General features: G+C 69.9%; 1 protein-coding gene across 1 annotated transcript in view; it reads left to right on the top strand.

Annotated features, from left to right (window-relative positions):
- The window catches only part of SPEG (striated muscle enriched protein kinase), a 96,774-nt gene that overhangs the window by 20,059 nt on the left and 62,465 nt on the right, over positions 1-14,250 (top strand). The window contains exons 7-11 of the mRNA XM_073304821.1: positions 3,787-3,930; positions 5,179-5,361; positions 10,775-10,986; positions 11,314-11,402; positions 12,156-12,331. Coding sequence (XP_073160922.1) covers positions 3,787-3,930; positions 5,179-5,361; positions 10,775-10,986; positions 11,314-11,402; positions 12,156-12,331 — 804 coding nt within the window. The remainder of the gene's footprint in view (positions 1-3,786; positions 3,931-5,178; positions 5,362-10,774; positions 10,987-11,313; positions 11,403-12,155; positions 12,332-14,250) is intronic.

Below are 14,250 nucleotides of genomic sequence, written 5' to 3'. Positions count from 1 at the left end.
TGCTGGACAGCTGCCCTGTCCCACCCCCATGGCAGGGATCCCCGGGGGCTTTGGGAATGGTATTTACCATTGTGCTCTGAGTGGGCGGAGCAGGGGAGGGGCTGGGGGCTCGGCTCACTGGGGTGGGTGTGAGCACAGGGAGGAGGGAGTGAACCGCCCCAGGGAGCAGGAGAGGGGGCCCAGGGCTGCAATGCCAGGAGTGTCGGCAGGGGGCGGTGCATGGTGTGGGGGTTCAGAGCCAGGGCCAGGTGGGGCGGGGTAGCTGTGTGCTGGGTGGGCTGCCGGGGGTGCTGTGGGTGCATGGGAGGAGGCAGGAATCAGGGGTGTGGGGCCCCGTGGGATGGGATGGGTGCTGTGCTGGGGAGGGTTGGCTCCCCGGGGCAGGGACAGGAGGGGATCTCTGGGTCCAGAGTCTCTGGCTAAGGGCCCTCCCCAGAAGGGAGTCATGGGACGGGCATGGGGAGCCCTGTGGGTCACTGCAAACACTGAGACTCAGCAGGGCTAGGACTCCCCAAAGCCCGGCCTGCCAGGGCCATTGCCCTGGCTTCCCCAAGCAGGTGTCGGTCCCTTGCTCTGCCCTGCCTGGGCTCCACGACACCGGGAACCCAGTTCCCTCCTGCCCCTTTGACAGCCCAGCATGCTCCTCTGCCCCATGGCAACGCCCCGCTCCCTGCGGCTGGGGGTGGACAGATGGAGAAGCCCCTTGCCCCCCTTCCTTCCCAGCACATCAGCTGTGCCCAGCTGCCAGCCTGAGCACTGAGGCCATGGGCCCACTTGCAGGCTGCATCCTGGTCTGAACTCCCGTCTCTGAGCCCTTGGCAGCACGGTTAGTTCCTGGCTTGACAGGTCTGCTTTGCTCTGCCCCGGTGCCCGGCACTGAAAGGCCAGACAGCTCTCAATAGGGACTGAGCCTTGGCACCCCGTGCCCTGGGCAGCAATGAAAGCCACCTCCCCAAGGGCCAGTGGGCACCTGGTGTGCCCAGAGCTGCCTCCCGCTGGCCTTTCCCGAGTTGGTTCGGGCGCCCTGCATGCCGGGCACACGGATCACACACCCCGGGGCTGGCATCGTGGCACAAGGACCTCCTGGGCCAGCGCATGAGCCCACTGGGCTTTGCATGATCCTGAGGCCTTCCTGTCTGGGCACAGTATTTTGCAGCCCTGAGCCCGGGCCAGCCCCTGGACTTCCAGCTGGAGAGGGCACAGTTTGCTCCAGCCCCTCTGCAGCTGCACACTCCCAGGGAGCCCTGCTGTGGGGAGCTGCGGGGCAGATCCCGTGGGAAACCCACCGCCAGGAGTGCCCTGTGGCCTGGTCACGCTGCCGGGCTGAGAAGCCAGGGCAGCTCCCAGCGGGTGCGGCAGGGGCCGGGGGGCAGACTTGCCCCTGAGCGCCCAGACGCCCGCTCCGTCACCTCCCCAATCCCTTTTCCCATCTGCCAGGGCCGGGTGCTGCCAGGAGCTCGCAAACGCTGCCCTTCGCGCCCGCTCGTTGGGACGGGTGGAGAAGGGCCCCAAGCCAGGCGGGGAATGTCACTGCACCGAGGCCCCTGGGCGCTGGAGCACGGCCCTGCTCTGGGTCGCGGAACAGCCCCAGGCCGCTGCCCGCAGGCTGGGGGGCTGGAGGGGACTGGCCAGCCTGGAGGGGTGCTGGGCGCGGCATAGGGGCGCATTGCTCTGCAGCATAGGGGGCGGCCAGCGAGCCGCGGGGGGTCCCGGGGGTTAGCTCGGGGGAGCTTGTTGGACGCACGTGGGCCAGCCCCGGGGGAACGACCCCTCTACCCGCCCCCAGCGCACCCAGCTGGGACTCACTGCACTGCAGTGAGCTGCCCCCGTCACCAGGGGGCGCTCTCCCCGCACGCTCTCTCTATGGCTCTTTCCTGCTACAGGGACCCTGCTGCGGCTGCTCTTCCTGCCCTGCTCTATGGCTCCCCAGGGCCGCTCTCTCTTGCATGGGGCGCCCTCTTGGGGCTGGCTCAGGAACTGCCTGCCCATAAATCTGGCTGCTGCTAATGGGGGCTTAGTGGGGGCACCCAGAGGGGGGCGTCTCCCTGGCAGCGGAAAGCCCTGTGGGTCTGGCTGGGGGTGCCGGGCGCCTGGTGCCATCCCCACCTCTCCTGCAGGTGGGACCCGCTAGCTAGTCCATGTGCCCAACGTGCCCCCAGGTGCCCCCCTGGAGCAGGGATCCCCTAGCCCCAGCCCGTGTGCCCGGTGTGCCCCCAGGTGCCCCCCCTGGAGCAGGGATCCCCTAGCCCCAGCCTGGGTGCCCGGTGTACCCCCAAGTGCCCCCCCTGGAGCGGAGATCCCTGAGCCCCAGCCCGGGTGCCCCCCTGGAGCAGGGATCCCCTAGCCCCAGCCTGGGTGCCCGGTGTGCCCCCAAGTGCCCCCCCTGGAGCAGGGATCCCCGAGCCCCAGACCGTGTGCCCGGTGTGCCCCCAGGTGCCCCCCCTGGAGCAGGGATCCCCTAGCCCCAGCCTGGGTGCCCGGTGTGCCCCCAAGTGCCCCCCCTGGAGCGGAGATCCCTGAGCCCCAGCCCGGGTGCCCCCCTGGAGCAGGGATCCCCTAGCCCCAGCCTGGGTGCCCGGTGTGCCCCCAAGTGCCCCCCCTGGAGCAGGGATCCCCGAGCCCCAGCCCGTGTGCCCGGTGTGCCCCCAGGTGCCCCCCCTGGAGCAGGGATCCCCTAGCCCCAGCCTGGGTGCCCGGTGTACCCCCAAGTGCCCCCCCTGGAGCGGAGATCCCTGAGCCCCAGCCCAGGTGCCCCCCTGGAGCAGGGATCCCCTAGCCCCAGCCTGGGTGCCCGGTGTGCCCCCAAGTGCCCCCCCTGGAGCAGGGATCCCCGAGCCCCAGCCCGTGTGCCCGGTGTGCCCCCAGGTGCCCCCCCTGGAGCAGGGATCCCCTAGCCCCAGCCTGGGTGCCCGGTGTACCCCCAAGTGCCCCCCCTGGAGCGGAGATCCCCGAGCCCCAGCCCGGGTGCCCCCCTGGAGCAGGGATCCCCTAGCCCCAGCCTGGGTGCCCGGTGTGCCCCCAAGTGCCCCCCCTGGAGCAGGGATCCCCGAGCCCCAACCCATGTGCCCGGTGTGCCCCCAGGTGCCCCCCTGGAGCGGAGATCCCCTAGCCCCAGCCTGGGTACCCGGTGTGCCCCCAGGTGCCCCCCTGGAGCGGAGATCCCCTAGCCCCAGCCTGGGTGCCCGGTGTACCCCCAAGTGCCCCCCCTGGAGCAGGGATCCCCTAGCCCCAGCCCGTGTGCCCGGTGTGCCCCCAGGTGCCCCCCTGGAGCAGGGATCCCCGAGCCCCAGTCAGGGTGCCTGGTGTGCCCCCAGGTGCCCCCCTGAAGCAGGGATCCCCTAGCCCCAGCCCGGGTGCCCGTCTCCTTGGCTGGAGCGGCTCATGCCCAGCTCTGCAGGTCCCTGGTTCGCTCCCTGGCCTTGGCCAGGGTGGCACTGTCAGACGGGCACCACCGCCGCTTGCTGCTCAGGGATGCTCCCCGTGGCAGGGGATGGGCGGGGTCCAGGGGCGTTTCAGGTCCCCCCAGAGCCCAAAGGTGCAACGGGAGAGCTGGGCAAAGCAGGAGACGCCTCTCCCCTGCATAGCTCGGAGCAGAGATGGCTGCACCCCAGGGCAGAGCCCGACTCCAGTACCGCTCCCCCTTCCAATGGAGTGGGCCGAACTCCCTCCCTGGTGCACGAATCGCTGCTTGAGGGAGGGGGCTGGGGGCTGCCCATGGCTGCCCCCTCCGCGCAGCCTCTGTCCCTGTCCCTGCTCAGTGCCACGGGCTGATCTCTCCCTGCTCAGAGTCGTCCGATGATTCGTACGTCTCCGCTGGCGAGGATCCCCTGGAGGCCCCGGTCTTCGAGATCCCCATCCGGGACGCTGTGGTGATGGTGGGCGCAGAGGTGCTGCTGAAGTGCATCGTCACAGCCAACCCCATGCCCGAAGGTGAGCCGCCGCAGGCTGCCGGAGCCCTGCGCAGGGCCGGGAGGGGCTGGTGGCGTGCCGGCTGGCTGGGGTTGGCAGAGTCAGCAGGGACTGGTGAATCGGGCGCTCGCCCCGTCCTGACACTGACTCAGTGGGTGGCCTGGGGCACGTCACTTCCACCCCGTGATTCTTCCTTCCCTTCCTCCCGGGGGCGGGGGGTCACTAGCACACGTTCACCCGGCGTATGGCAGATAGGCCACAGGAATCCGGCCCTGGACGAGGCACTGGGCAACCAACCCCGGCCGAAGCCACCCAGCTGGCCAGGTGCTCGCCGCAGCACCCAGGGCCTGTTGCTTCCGGGAGCGAAGCTCTGGGTGGGCTGTCTGGCACGCGGTTTGCCAGGCAGGCCGTGCCGCTGGGGCTCAGGGCTGCCCTGCCTGCGCTCCCCGGGCACCTCCTGGCAGCGTGGCTGTAGGTGACTGGGCCACAGTGGCTCCCACAGCCCTGGCGAGGGGATGTTTGCGTGATGGCCGACTGCACTTTGGAGCTGCCCCTCGGGCCGGGACACCACGGCCCATGCCCCCACGGCCCATGCCCGGGTCTGAGGAAAGGCCTCGCCGGCGGCACGAGATGCCAGCTGGAGAATGGCAACGACTCCATCTGTGCTGGGTGGGCCGCGGGGAAGCAGGTGACGGAGAGGCTCCTCACGCAGCCCCACGCTGAGATCTGGGGCAGGGGAACGAAGCCCCGGCTGGCAAAGGGACTTGCCAGCGTCACACCGAGGCAGTGTCAGAACCCAGGAGGCCGGAGTCTCTGTCCCAGCCACTGTCTGTATCTGGGCTGGGGGCTGCCTGGGGATCTAGCTGGGCTGAGCCCTGCCGCCCTCGCTGACCCTCTGGGGGTGCAGGGGAATGTGTGTGGGCAGCAGGGCGCAAGGGGGAAGGGGAGGGAGTGGAGCTCCCTGGCCATGTCCAGACAGACGGGGTGCCCGGCGCGGGGCCACGGGCAGCAGCGCGTCCCCAAACCAGCCACTAGGGGGCAGGAGTCACAGGAACTGCAGCGGGTTGGATTCTGCCTACACCTGGGGGGGGCAACGTGCCCCCGGCAATAATGGGGAGCAGTGCTGCCCCCGCAGGGCCCCAGTGCAGTGATGGGGGGGCCCTGACGACGACAGGCAGTGCCCCCCGGCAGTGATGGTGTCAGAGTCAGCCCCCGCGGGAAACCCAGCCGTTCCCCCCCCCCCCCGTGACCTGCCCTCTCCCACCCCAGTGTCCTGGAGGAAGGATGGCGTCCTGCTGAGGGGCAGTGCCTGGCGCCCCATCAAAGTGGAGGGTGAGCGCCATAGCCTGCTGCTGCAGAGCGCCCGGGGGGCTGACGCTGGCCTGTACACCGTCGCGGCGGCCAACGAGGCGGGGGAGTCGTACTGCAGCGCCAAGCTGACCGTGCAGCCGGGTAAGGGCTGGGGGGGCCTGGCCTGGCCTTGGGGGGGGTGGCTCCCTGTGGGGCCGGCCCAGCCCGGGGGAGGAGGAGCAGCAGGCCAGAGCCAGCGTGAGGGGGTGGGAGGCTGTCGCTGGCAGGCACCCGGCTCCCTTACCCTACAAGGCTCTGTCTGAGCCGGGCGGCTGACGTGCGGCCAGCTGGGAGCACGGAGGGTCCTGCTGCCTGCCTGGGCTCCCAGCACCAGTGGGTCCCCAGCGGTGCCCATCAGCACCCTGGCACTGCCCCCGCAGGCCCACCCTGCTCCTCAGCACCCCGCCCTGTACAGCACGAGCCCCAGGGATCCGCCAGCCTGGAGACTTTCCTGGAGGGGGCCCAGAGACGTGGCCCTGCCCTGCCCCGGGAGCCTGGCCAAGGGCTCCTGCGGGCTCCCCCGGGCGAAACCCCAGGGCCTCTGCTCCTCCCTCAGGGCTGCCAAGCGTGCCCTTCCCATGGGCCATCCTGGCTGGCCAGGGGCTACCTAGAACCCCAGGGGGCCGAGCCCAACTGCCCCCCGCCTCCGCCCAGCCCAGGCCCGGCGGCTCCCTGGGGTGCTGAGCCACCAGCGGGAGGTTCACCCAGCCCGCGCCTGAGCCGGCCCCCTTCAGCCGGGGCTGGTGGGGCGAAGGGCCGGGAACGCTGCCGTGGGCTGGCCGCACCGCCGTGGCCCGGAGGGGGCAGGGGGGCACCACAGCGGGCCGAGGGGCCCAGCCCTGGTCCATCCTGCCGGGGAAGGGGCCTTGCCAGCGTCCAGGACTGGTGCTGGGGGCGCAGGACAGGGGGGCAGCGCCTGGCCGGGCAGAACCGGGCTCCACGCTGGGCTGACGGCACCGAAATGGACCCTCCTCGGGGCTGCGGGCCCCAGAGCGGGGGGGCGGGCCCCAGAGCGGGGGGGCACCGGCTCCCATCAGACCCAGGGCCGGCGGGAGGGAGGCGGGCGGCGGCTGCAGCCTGGAGTAGCGTCTCCGGGGCGGGGCCAGCAGAGAGCGGGGCCTGGCTGCGCCCATCCCCGCGGCGTCGGACCCGGACCCGGACCCTACCCTGCCCGGGGCTCGCCCCGCCTGCCTGGGGGGCTCGGGGGGCGGGGCCCAGCCCGGCCCCGGCGGGTCGCGGTCTCACGCTGCCGGGCGGGCGCCCTGCGGGGATGGAGCCGCCCGCCGCCCCGGGTGAGTCGCGGCGCGGCCCGCGGGCGCTGGGGCTCCGCAGAGCCGAGCCGAGCCGGGCCGGGCCGGGCGGGGGCGCTGGGGACGCAGCCGGGCGGCCCCTCCCGGGCACGGGGCGTGTCCCATGGCGTGTCCCCCCCCCTGCCCGCCCCGGGGGTGCCCGGCTCCCTGCCCCCAACCCCCCCCCGATCCCCTCTGCCCGCCCCGGGGGTGCCCGGCTCCCTGCCCCCAACCCCCCCCGATCCCCTCTGCCCGCCCCGGGGGTGCCCGGCTCCCTGCCCCCAACACCCCCCATCCCCTCTGCCCACCCCGGGTGTGCCCGGGTCCCTGCCCCCAACCCCCCCCCCCCCGATCCCCTCTGCCCGCCCCGGGGGTGCCCGGCTCCCTGCCCCCAACCCCCCCGATCCCCTCTGCCCGCCCCGGGGGTGCCCGGCTCCCTGCCCCCAACCCCCCCCCGATCCCCTCTGCCCGCCCCGGGGGTGCCCGGCTCCCTGCCCCCAACCCCCCCCGATCCCCTCTGCCCGCCCCGGGGGTGCCCGGCTCCCTGCCCCCAACCCCCCCCCCATCCCCTCTGCCCACCCCGGGTGTGCCCGGCTCCCTGCCCCCAACCCCCCCCCGATCCCCTCTGCCCGCTCTGGGGGTGCCCAGCTCCCTGCCCCCAACCCCCCCTGATCCCCTCTGCCCGCCCCAGGGGTGCCCGGCTCCTTGCCCCCAACCCCCCCTGATCCCCTCTGCCCACCCCGGGGGTGCCCGGCTCCCTGCCCCCAACCCCCCCCCGATCCCCTCTGCCTGCCCCGGGGGTGCCCGGCTCCCTGCCCCCAACCCCCCCCCGATCCCCTCTGCCCGCCCCGGGGGTGCCCGGCTCCCTGCCCCCAACCCCCCCGATCCCCTCTGCCCGCCCCGGGGGTGCCCGGCTCCCTGCCCCCAACCTCCCCCCCGATCCCCTCTGCCCGCCCCGGGAGTTCCCGGCTCCCTGCCCCCAACCCCTCCCGACCCTCTGCCCGCACTGGGTGTGCCCTGCCCCCAACCCCTCCCCCCAGATCCCCTCTGCCCGCCCCCGGGCTGTGCCTGGCTCCCTGCTCCCATCTCCCCCTCCGGACTCTCTGCCCGCACCGGGTGTGCCTGGATTCCTGCCCCCAACCCCCCCGACGCCGTCTGCCCGCAGCGGGCTGTGCCCAGCTACCTGCCCCCAACTCCCCGCAGGCCCCCTCTGCCCACCCCAGTGTTGACCCCTGAGTGTCCATGACGTTTGGGGCTCTGGCCGTTTCCCAAGGGGTGTTTCTGCACTGGGTCCTAGCCCCACTCCCAGAGGCTGGTTTCCAGGCCACAGAGACCCTAGGCCCTGGGCTGGGCACCCCCGGCCTCTCTCTGTGGGGGTGGGGACACACCTGGGCCACTGTTCCTGCAGCTGGTGCCCCCTCCGGCCTGGGCTGCCTGCTCCCCCTTGCCCTGTGCTACTAAAGGGAGGGCAGCGATTAGCCCCCTGTGTACTAGCCTCTGGGGGCAGGGGGTTGAGCACGTGGGGGGCCCTCTGCTGTGGGGGGGCAGGGCAGCCTGGCACCCTTGGATCTCTCATCCCCACCCAGAACAACGGGCATGTGGCCTGTCCCATGGGGTGGGTGCATGAGCCTGTTACCCTGGTATCTGACCAGGGCTCCCTGGCACACGAGTGGCGGGGATGGGTCTGCTGCACTGTCTCTGGGCCGCCCTTGCAGGCAGCGTGCTGGGTCCCTGTGCCCGTGGACAGGCGATGCTCAGCCCCTGCCCCTCGGCATCCCGCCATGCCTGCCTCTGTGCAACCGCCCCGGGCAAGCCCAGATGGAGGGGTGGGAGCCTTGCCTAGCGGGAGTGCCCGGGGGCTCCTTGCTGGCCATCTCGTCAGCAGCATCTGCTGCCCCCTGCATCCTTGGGAGCCGAGCCCCAGGTCCCTGCCCCGGGGTCACCGGCCTGCACACTGCTCGGGCTCCTGTTCCCCTCTGCGGCACAGCCCCGGGTCCACGGGGGCAGGACCCCGAGGCTGGAGCGTGAGTGCGGCTGCCAATGTCACCTTCAGCCCTGGAGAGCCAGGCGGACGGACGGCGGCTGCCTTGTGAGCCAGCCTGTCCCCCTATCTCAACCCCTTATCGTCTGCCTGGCCTCCTCCCCGCACTCGCCCACAGGCTCCGGCCCCAGCGGCCTGGGCTCTGAAAGGGATTGGCCGGGGGGCTCCCACGGGGGTGCTGCAAGGTCCCATCCTTCCCCTCGTCTCAGGCTGGGGTGTCAGGGGGAGACCCTCTGTGACGAAGTGGGACTGTTCTTAATGGTTCCTCTGAATAGTGTGGGGGTGCCTCAGTTTCTCCCATGCAGTTCTTAAGTATCTAGGGGGTGGGATAAGGGTGTATGATAGTTGCAGAGCCCTAGAGGGCAGGTGTGTGCAGGGGTCTGGACACAGAGAATGGCCGACACCCTGTTTCCTGGCCACTGATGGCCTGGGCCCTTCCCCCCTGCAAGGTGAGAGCTAAAGGGCTGGAGAACAAAGGAGTCAGGTGACCTCCTGACCCGGGAAAGGAACAAAGCCCAGAGGAGGGGGGGCTGGAGAGAGTTTCAGTTTGGGGCTGGCTGGGACATGGAGTGAAGTGCAGACGTGGTTGTCTGGCTCACTGCCCCCCAGAATGGACCCAGCTGAGGGGTCCCGTTCTCTGCACCTGCAAGCTCTGTTTTAGACCATGTTCCTGTCGTCTAATAAACCTCTGTTTTACTGGCAACAGGAACATGGTCTAACACAGAGCCTGTAGGTGCAGAGAACAGGACCCCTCAGCCGGGTCCATTTTGGGGGGCAGTGAGCCAGACAACCACGTCTGCACTTCACTCCATGTCCCAGCCAGCCCCAAACTGAAACCCCCTCCAGCCCCTCCTCCTCTGGGCTTTGTCCCTTTCCCGGGTCAGGAGGTCACCTGACTCCTTTGTTCTCCAACCCTTTAGCTCTCACCTTGCAGGGGGGAAGGGCCCAGGCCATCAGTGGCCAGGAAACAGGGTGTCGGCCATTCTCTGTGTCCAGACCCCTGCACACACCTGCCCTCTAGGGCTCTGCAATGATCATACACCCTTACCCCACCACCTAGATACTTAAGAACTGCATGGGAGAAACTGAGGCACCCCCACACTATTCAGAGGAACCATTAAGAACAGTCCCACTTCGTCACACCCTCCCCCAGTGCTTGCCCCGGCCTGGGGTCTGAGGGAAGACGGGGCGGGGGGGTGGGGAATGATAGAGCTGCACTGTGCCCGCCTTGTCGGAGCCCTGGCTGCTCTGCCCTGTGCGTGCTGCCACCCTGGGTGCCCTCGCTGCCCGTCCGGTCCCATGGGACGTCGCCCGGTGCTGCCATCCCAGCCAGGGGCTTGCCATGGCCAGGGGACCTGTGTCACGGCATCCCGGGGCGATGCTCTGGAACTGCTCCCTACGACTCTGCGGAAGTCTCCTCTCTGGGAGCAGCCTGTCTGCAGGACACACAAAACACAAAACATTTACACACGGTAAACATCTGATGAAGTGAGCTGTAGCTCACGAAAGCTCATGCTCAAATAAATTGGTTAGTCTCTAAGGTGCCACAAGTACTCCTTTTCTTTTTGCGAATACAGACTAACACGGCTGTTCCTCTGAAACCTGACAAAAAGAACAGGAGGAGTTGTGGCACCTTAGAGACTAACCAATTTATTTGAGCATGAGCTTTCGTGAGCTACGGCTCACTTCATCGGATTTATTAGACGACAGGAACATGGTCTAACACAGAGCTTGCAGGTGCAGAGAACAGGACCCCTCAGCTGGGTCCATTTTGGGGGGCAGTGAGCCAGACAACCCCGTCTGCCCTTCACTCCATGTCTCCAGCCAGCCCCAAACTGAAACTCCCTCCAGCCCCTCCTCCTCTGGGCTTTGTCCCTTTCCTGGGCACCGGATTCCTTTGTTCTCCAACCCTTCAGCTCTCACCTTGCAGGGGGGAAGGGCCCAGGCCATCAGTGGCCAGGAAACAGGGTGTCGGCCATTCTCTGTGTCCAGACCCCTGCACACACCTGCTCTCCAGGGCTCTGCAACGGTCATACACCCTTACCCCACCCCCTAGATACTTAAGAACTGCCTAGGGGAAACTGAGGCACCCCCACACTATTCAGAGGAAACATTAAGAACAGTCCCACTTCGTCACAACCTGGCACCCTTAACCAGCCTTACTACCTGCTCTCTCCTGAGCCAGCGCCCCCTGCGGAGAGCCAGGGGCCCCTGCTGCCCCCCCTGGCCCTGGCCAGCCCCATCACGTCGGACGAGGAGTACCTGAGCCCCCTGGAGGAATTCCCAGCGTCCGGGACCCCCCAGCACTGGCTGGCTGGGAAGCTGCAGCACAAAGTCAACCTTGGCGCATCCTGCAGCCCCGTGGAGACCAACTTCAAGGCTGCCCCCACCTTTGAGGTGAGGGGGTGGGTCCTGGGGTGGGGGGGCCCTTCCTGTCTGCCGCCAGGTCCTGGTGCCCCGGGGTTACTGGGCAGGGGTTTGCCTCTCCTGGAGCCTGGACACAGCCTGGGCTGCCCTGACTAGCATTGGGGTGTCTGCCGGGGCATCGTGAGGCCCACAAGCCCCTGCCCCATGGGGCTCTGTGACAGCAGCTCCCACCTTGGGCACCTCCTCCTGTTGGCTGGTCTTGCCGTGCTGGGGTGACCCTCACTCCCTGCTCTGGTCCCCGCGGGCGGCTTGGCGCTCGCTGTCTGACCCCCTGCTCTCATGTGCTTCCCACCCCAGCTGGCTCTGAGTGACCAGTCAGTGCTGGAGGGGCAGGACGTCAGCATGAGCACCCGGGTCCGGGGCGAACCCAAACCCATCATCTACTGGTGAGTCCTCCAGCGCGGGCTCCCCGGCCATGGGAGGGAGTCCTGGGCCCTGGTGCTGTTCGTGTTACTGCAGGAACGCTCCTGCAACGGGATGGCAACAGCCTGAATGGGAATGGGGCACGGGGCTGGGGTGGGCTGGCTCAGGGGGGTGGGAAATGGGACATGGGGCCTGTTCCCTCTAGGGGGCTCTGGCTCCCACCCGGCCCCAGGGCAGGGGCTGGCTGGCTCAGGGGGCCCAGGGAATGGGGCACAGGGCAGGGGCTGGCTGGCTCAGGGGGGCCAGGGAATGGGGCACAGGGCAGGGGCTGGCTGGCTCAGGGGGCCCAGGGAATGGGGCACAGGGCAGGGGCTGGCTGGCTCAGGGGGCCCAGGGAATGGGGCACAGGGCAGGGGCTGGCTGGCTCAGGGGGCCCAGGGAATGGGGCACAGGGCAGGGGCTGGCTGGCTCAGGGGGGCCAGGGAATGGGGCACAGGGCAGGGGCTGGCTGGCTCAGGGGGCCCAGGGAATGGGGCACAGGGCAGGGGCTGGCTGGCTCAGGGGGGCCAGGGAATGGGGCACAGGACCTGTCTCCTCTAGGGTCCCCGGCTCCCATCCGGCCCCAGGGCAGGAGCAGAGGCCGGGTTTGGGGCTGGTGAGGCAGGAGGCGGGTGAGAGCCCTGGGTTCGGCCAGTGCCAGGTGGGACGCGCCCGCGGGCAGCATGGGAGCTGGCTCCCACCAGGTGGGGGCAGGCTCTGACTGTGCCCCCCCGCAGGCTGAGGAACCGGCAGCCGGTGAAGCTGGGGCGTCGGCTCTCCGTGGTGGAGGGGGCGGGCGGCACCTCCACCCTGCACATCCTGGCGGCTGAGCGCGCGGACGCCGGCTTCTACGCCTGCAAAGCCATCAACGAGTACGGCACCAAGCAGTGCGAGGCCAAGCTGCAGGTCCGAGGTAACGCCCGGGCCTGGCCGCGCCCCTGCTCGCTGGGCTGCGGGAGGCCGGGGGGGCCCCCCGAGAGGAGCTGCTCCCAGGACAGGGTGAGGCACGGCTGCCCGGCTCTGCAGTGGCCCCGGCCCTGAAGGGGCTGGAGCCTGGGCCCAGCGACTGGTCCACGCGCCCATCCCCAGCGTGGCCCCAGACGCTGGCGGGGCGGGGGGGTCACTGGAGGCTCGCGGGGGCTGGAGCGTTGGATCCCATTGCCGGTGGAGAAACTGCTCTGGAGAACCGAGAGAAAAGTCAGATCTGTCCTGACCCCTATTCCCACCGTTCTGCCCCAGCCCAGCCCTGCCCCCCAGCTCTGCCGGTGCCCCTCACTCCTGACCCGCAGCCCCCTGCAACCCCAGCCCTGGGCTCCCCATCCACAGCCCTGCCTGTGCCCCTCAATCCGGACCCCACAGCCCCCTCCTGTCCCAGCCCTGGGCTCCCCCCAGCTCTGCCGGTGCCCCTCACTCCTGATCCGCAGCCCCTTCCTGTCCCAGCCCTGGGCTCCCCCCAGCTCTGCCGGTGCCCCTCACTCCTGATCCGCAGCCCCTTCCTGTCCCAGCCCTGGGCTCCCCATCCACAGCCCTGCCTGTGCCCCTCAATCCCGACCCCACAGCCCCCTCCTGTGCCAGCCCTGGGCTCCCCCCAGCTCTGCCGGTGCCCCTCAATCCCGACCCCACAGCCCCCTCCTGTCCCAGCCCTGGGCTCCCCCCAGCTCTGCCGGTGCCCCTCACTCCTGACCCGCAGCCCCCTCCTGTGCCAGCCCTGGGCTCCCCCCAGCTCTGCCGGTGCCCCTCACTGCCGACCCGCAGCCCCCTCCTGTCCCAGCCCTGGCTCCCCCCAGCTCTGCCGGTGCCCCTCACTCCTGACCCGCAGCCCCCTCCTGTCCCAGCCCTGGCTCCCCCCAGCTCTGCCGGTGCCCCTCACTCCTGACCCGCAGCCCCCTCCTGTCCCAGCCCTGGCTCCCCTGTACGGTTCTGCTGGTTCCCTCAGTCCCTGCCTGCACTGTAGTGCCAGGGTGCCTGGTGTCCTGGGCTTTGGTCCCTGCTGCAGGAGTTTCGTGGTGCTCCTCCTGGGAGGAGGGCTGTGCCCATGAGCACCTGGGCGGCTCCATCTCAGCCAGGTTTGACCCCCCTGTCCCCGTGCGCCTTGCCATGCGCAGGGTGGCCTGGGCCACGCCCGTGGCTCGCTGGGCCTTGCTGGCCTGAGCGTGGTGGGGGCTCTTGGCCCTGCCGCTCTGGTGCGTTTCCTTCGCTGCCCCCACAGCGCCCTGCGGGATGCTGTGGCCACCGATCCCTATGAGACCTGGCACCTCCCGGCCACGCCAGCTGCTGCCCCCTTACAGACGGCAAACGGGCAGCGGGAGCCCAGCAGCAGGGCTTGGGCCCAGGCCTCCCGCCTGGCACGGACGCTGTTGGGGTGTTCCCAGCCCGCATGGGGGTCACAGGGCAGCTCCAGGCGAGACGGAGCCTGGTCGACGCCTGCTGGGGTGGAGTTTAGTTACGAGCCGACGGCCGGGCTGGGCTGCCAGACCTCCAGGGTGGCTCCTGGGCCCCCGTCCTGCTGGGTCCCGGGGCGGCTCCTGGGCCCCCGTCCTGCTGGGGCAGCCGAGAACCCTGCTGTCCCAGGCCAGGCCCCAGCCCAGTCGCCCAGCCCCTTTGCAGGCAGGGATGTCATGTGTGCCCGCGTCCTGTGCCCGCGTCCTGTGCCCGCGTCCTGTGCCCGTCTCGGCTGCACTAACCCTGCTGCTTGCTGACTGCGGTTTTTGTCTGTACACAGGGGGAGTGCGATAAGGGGGCGCGTCCCACAGAGCCACGGCCTCGGGGCTCTTTAGCGCCCACCTCTTAGGCACCGGACCTCGCCTTGCGTTCTTGCCTTCTGCTCCAAAA

The sequence above is a fragment of the Lepidochelys kempii genome, chromosome 11 (assembly GCF_965140265.1).
Source record: "Lepidochelys kempii isolate rLepKem1 chromosome 11, rLepKem1.hap2, whole genome shotgun sequence".
Lineage (NCBI taxonomy): Eukaryota > Metazoa > Chordata > Testudines > Cheloniidae > Lepidochelys > Lepidochelys kempii.
The sequence above is the reverse complement of the archived record's forward strand: the minus strand, read 5'-3'. Positions and strand labels throughout refer to the sequence as shown.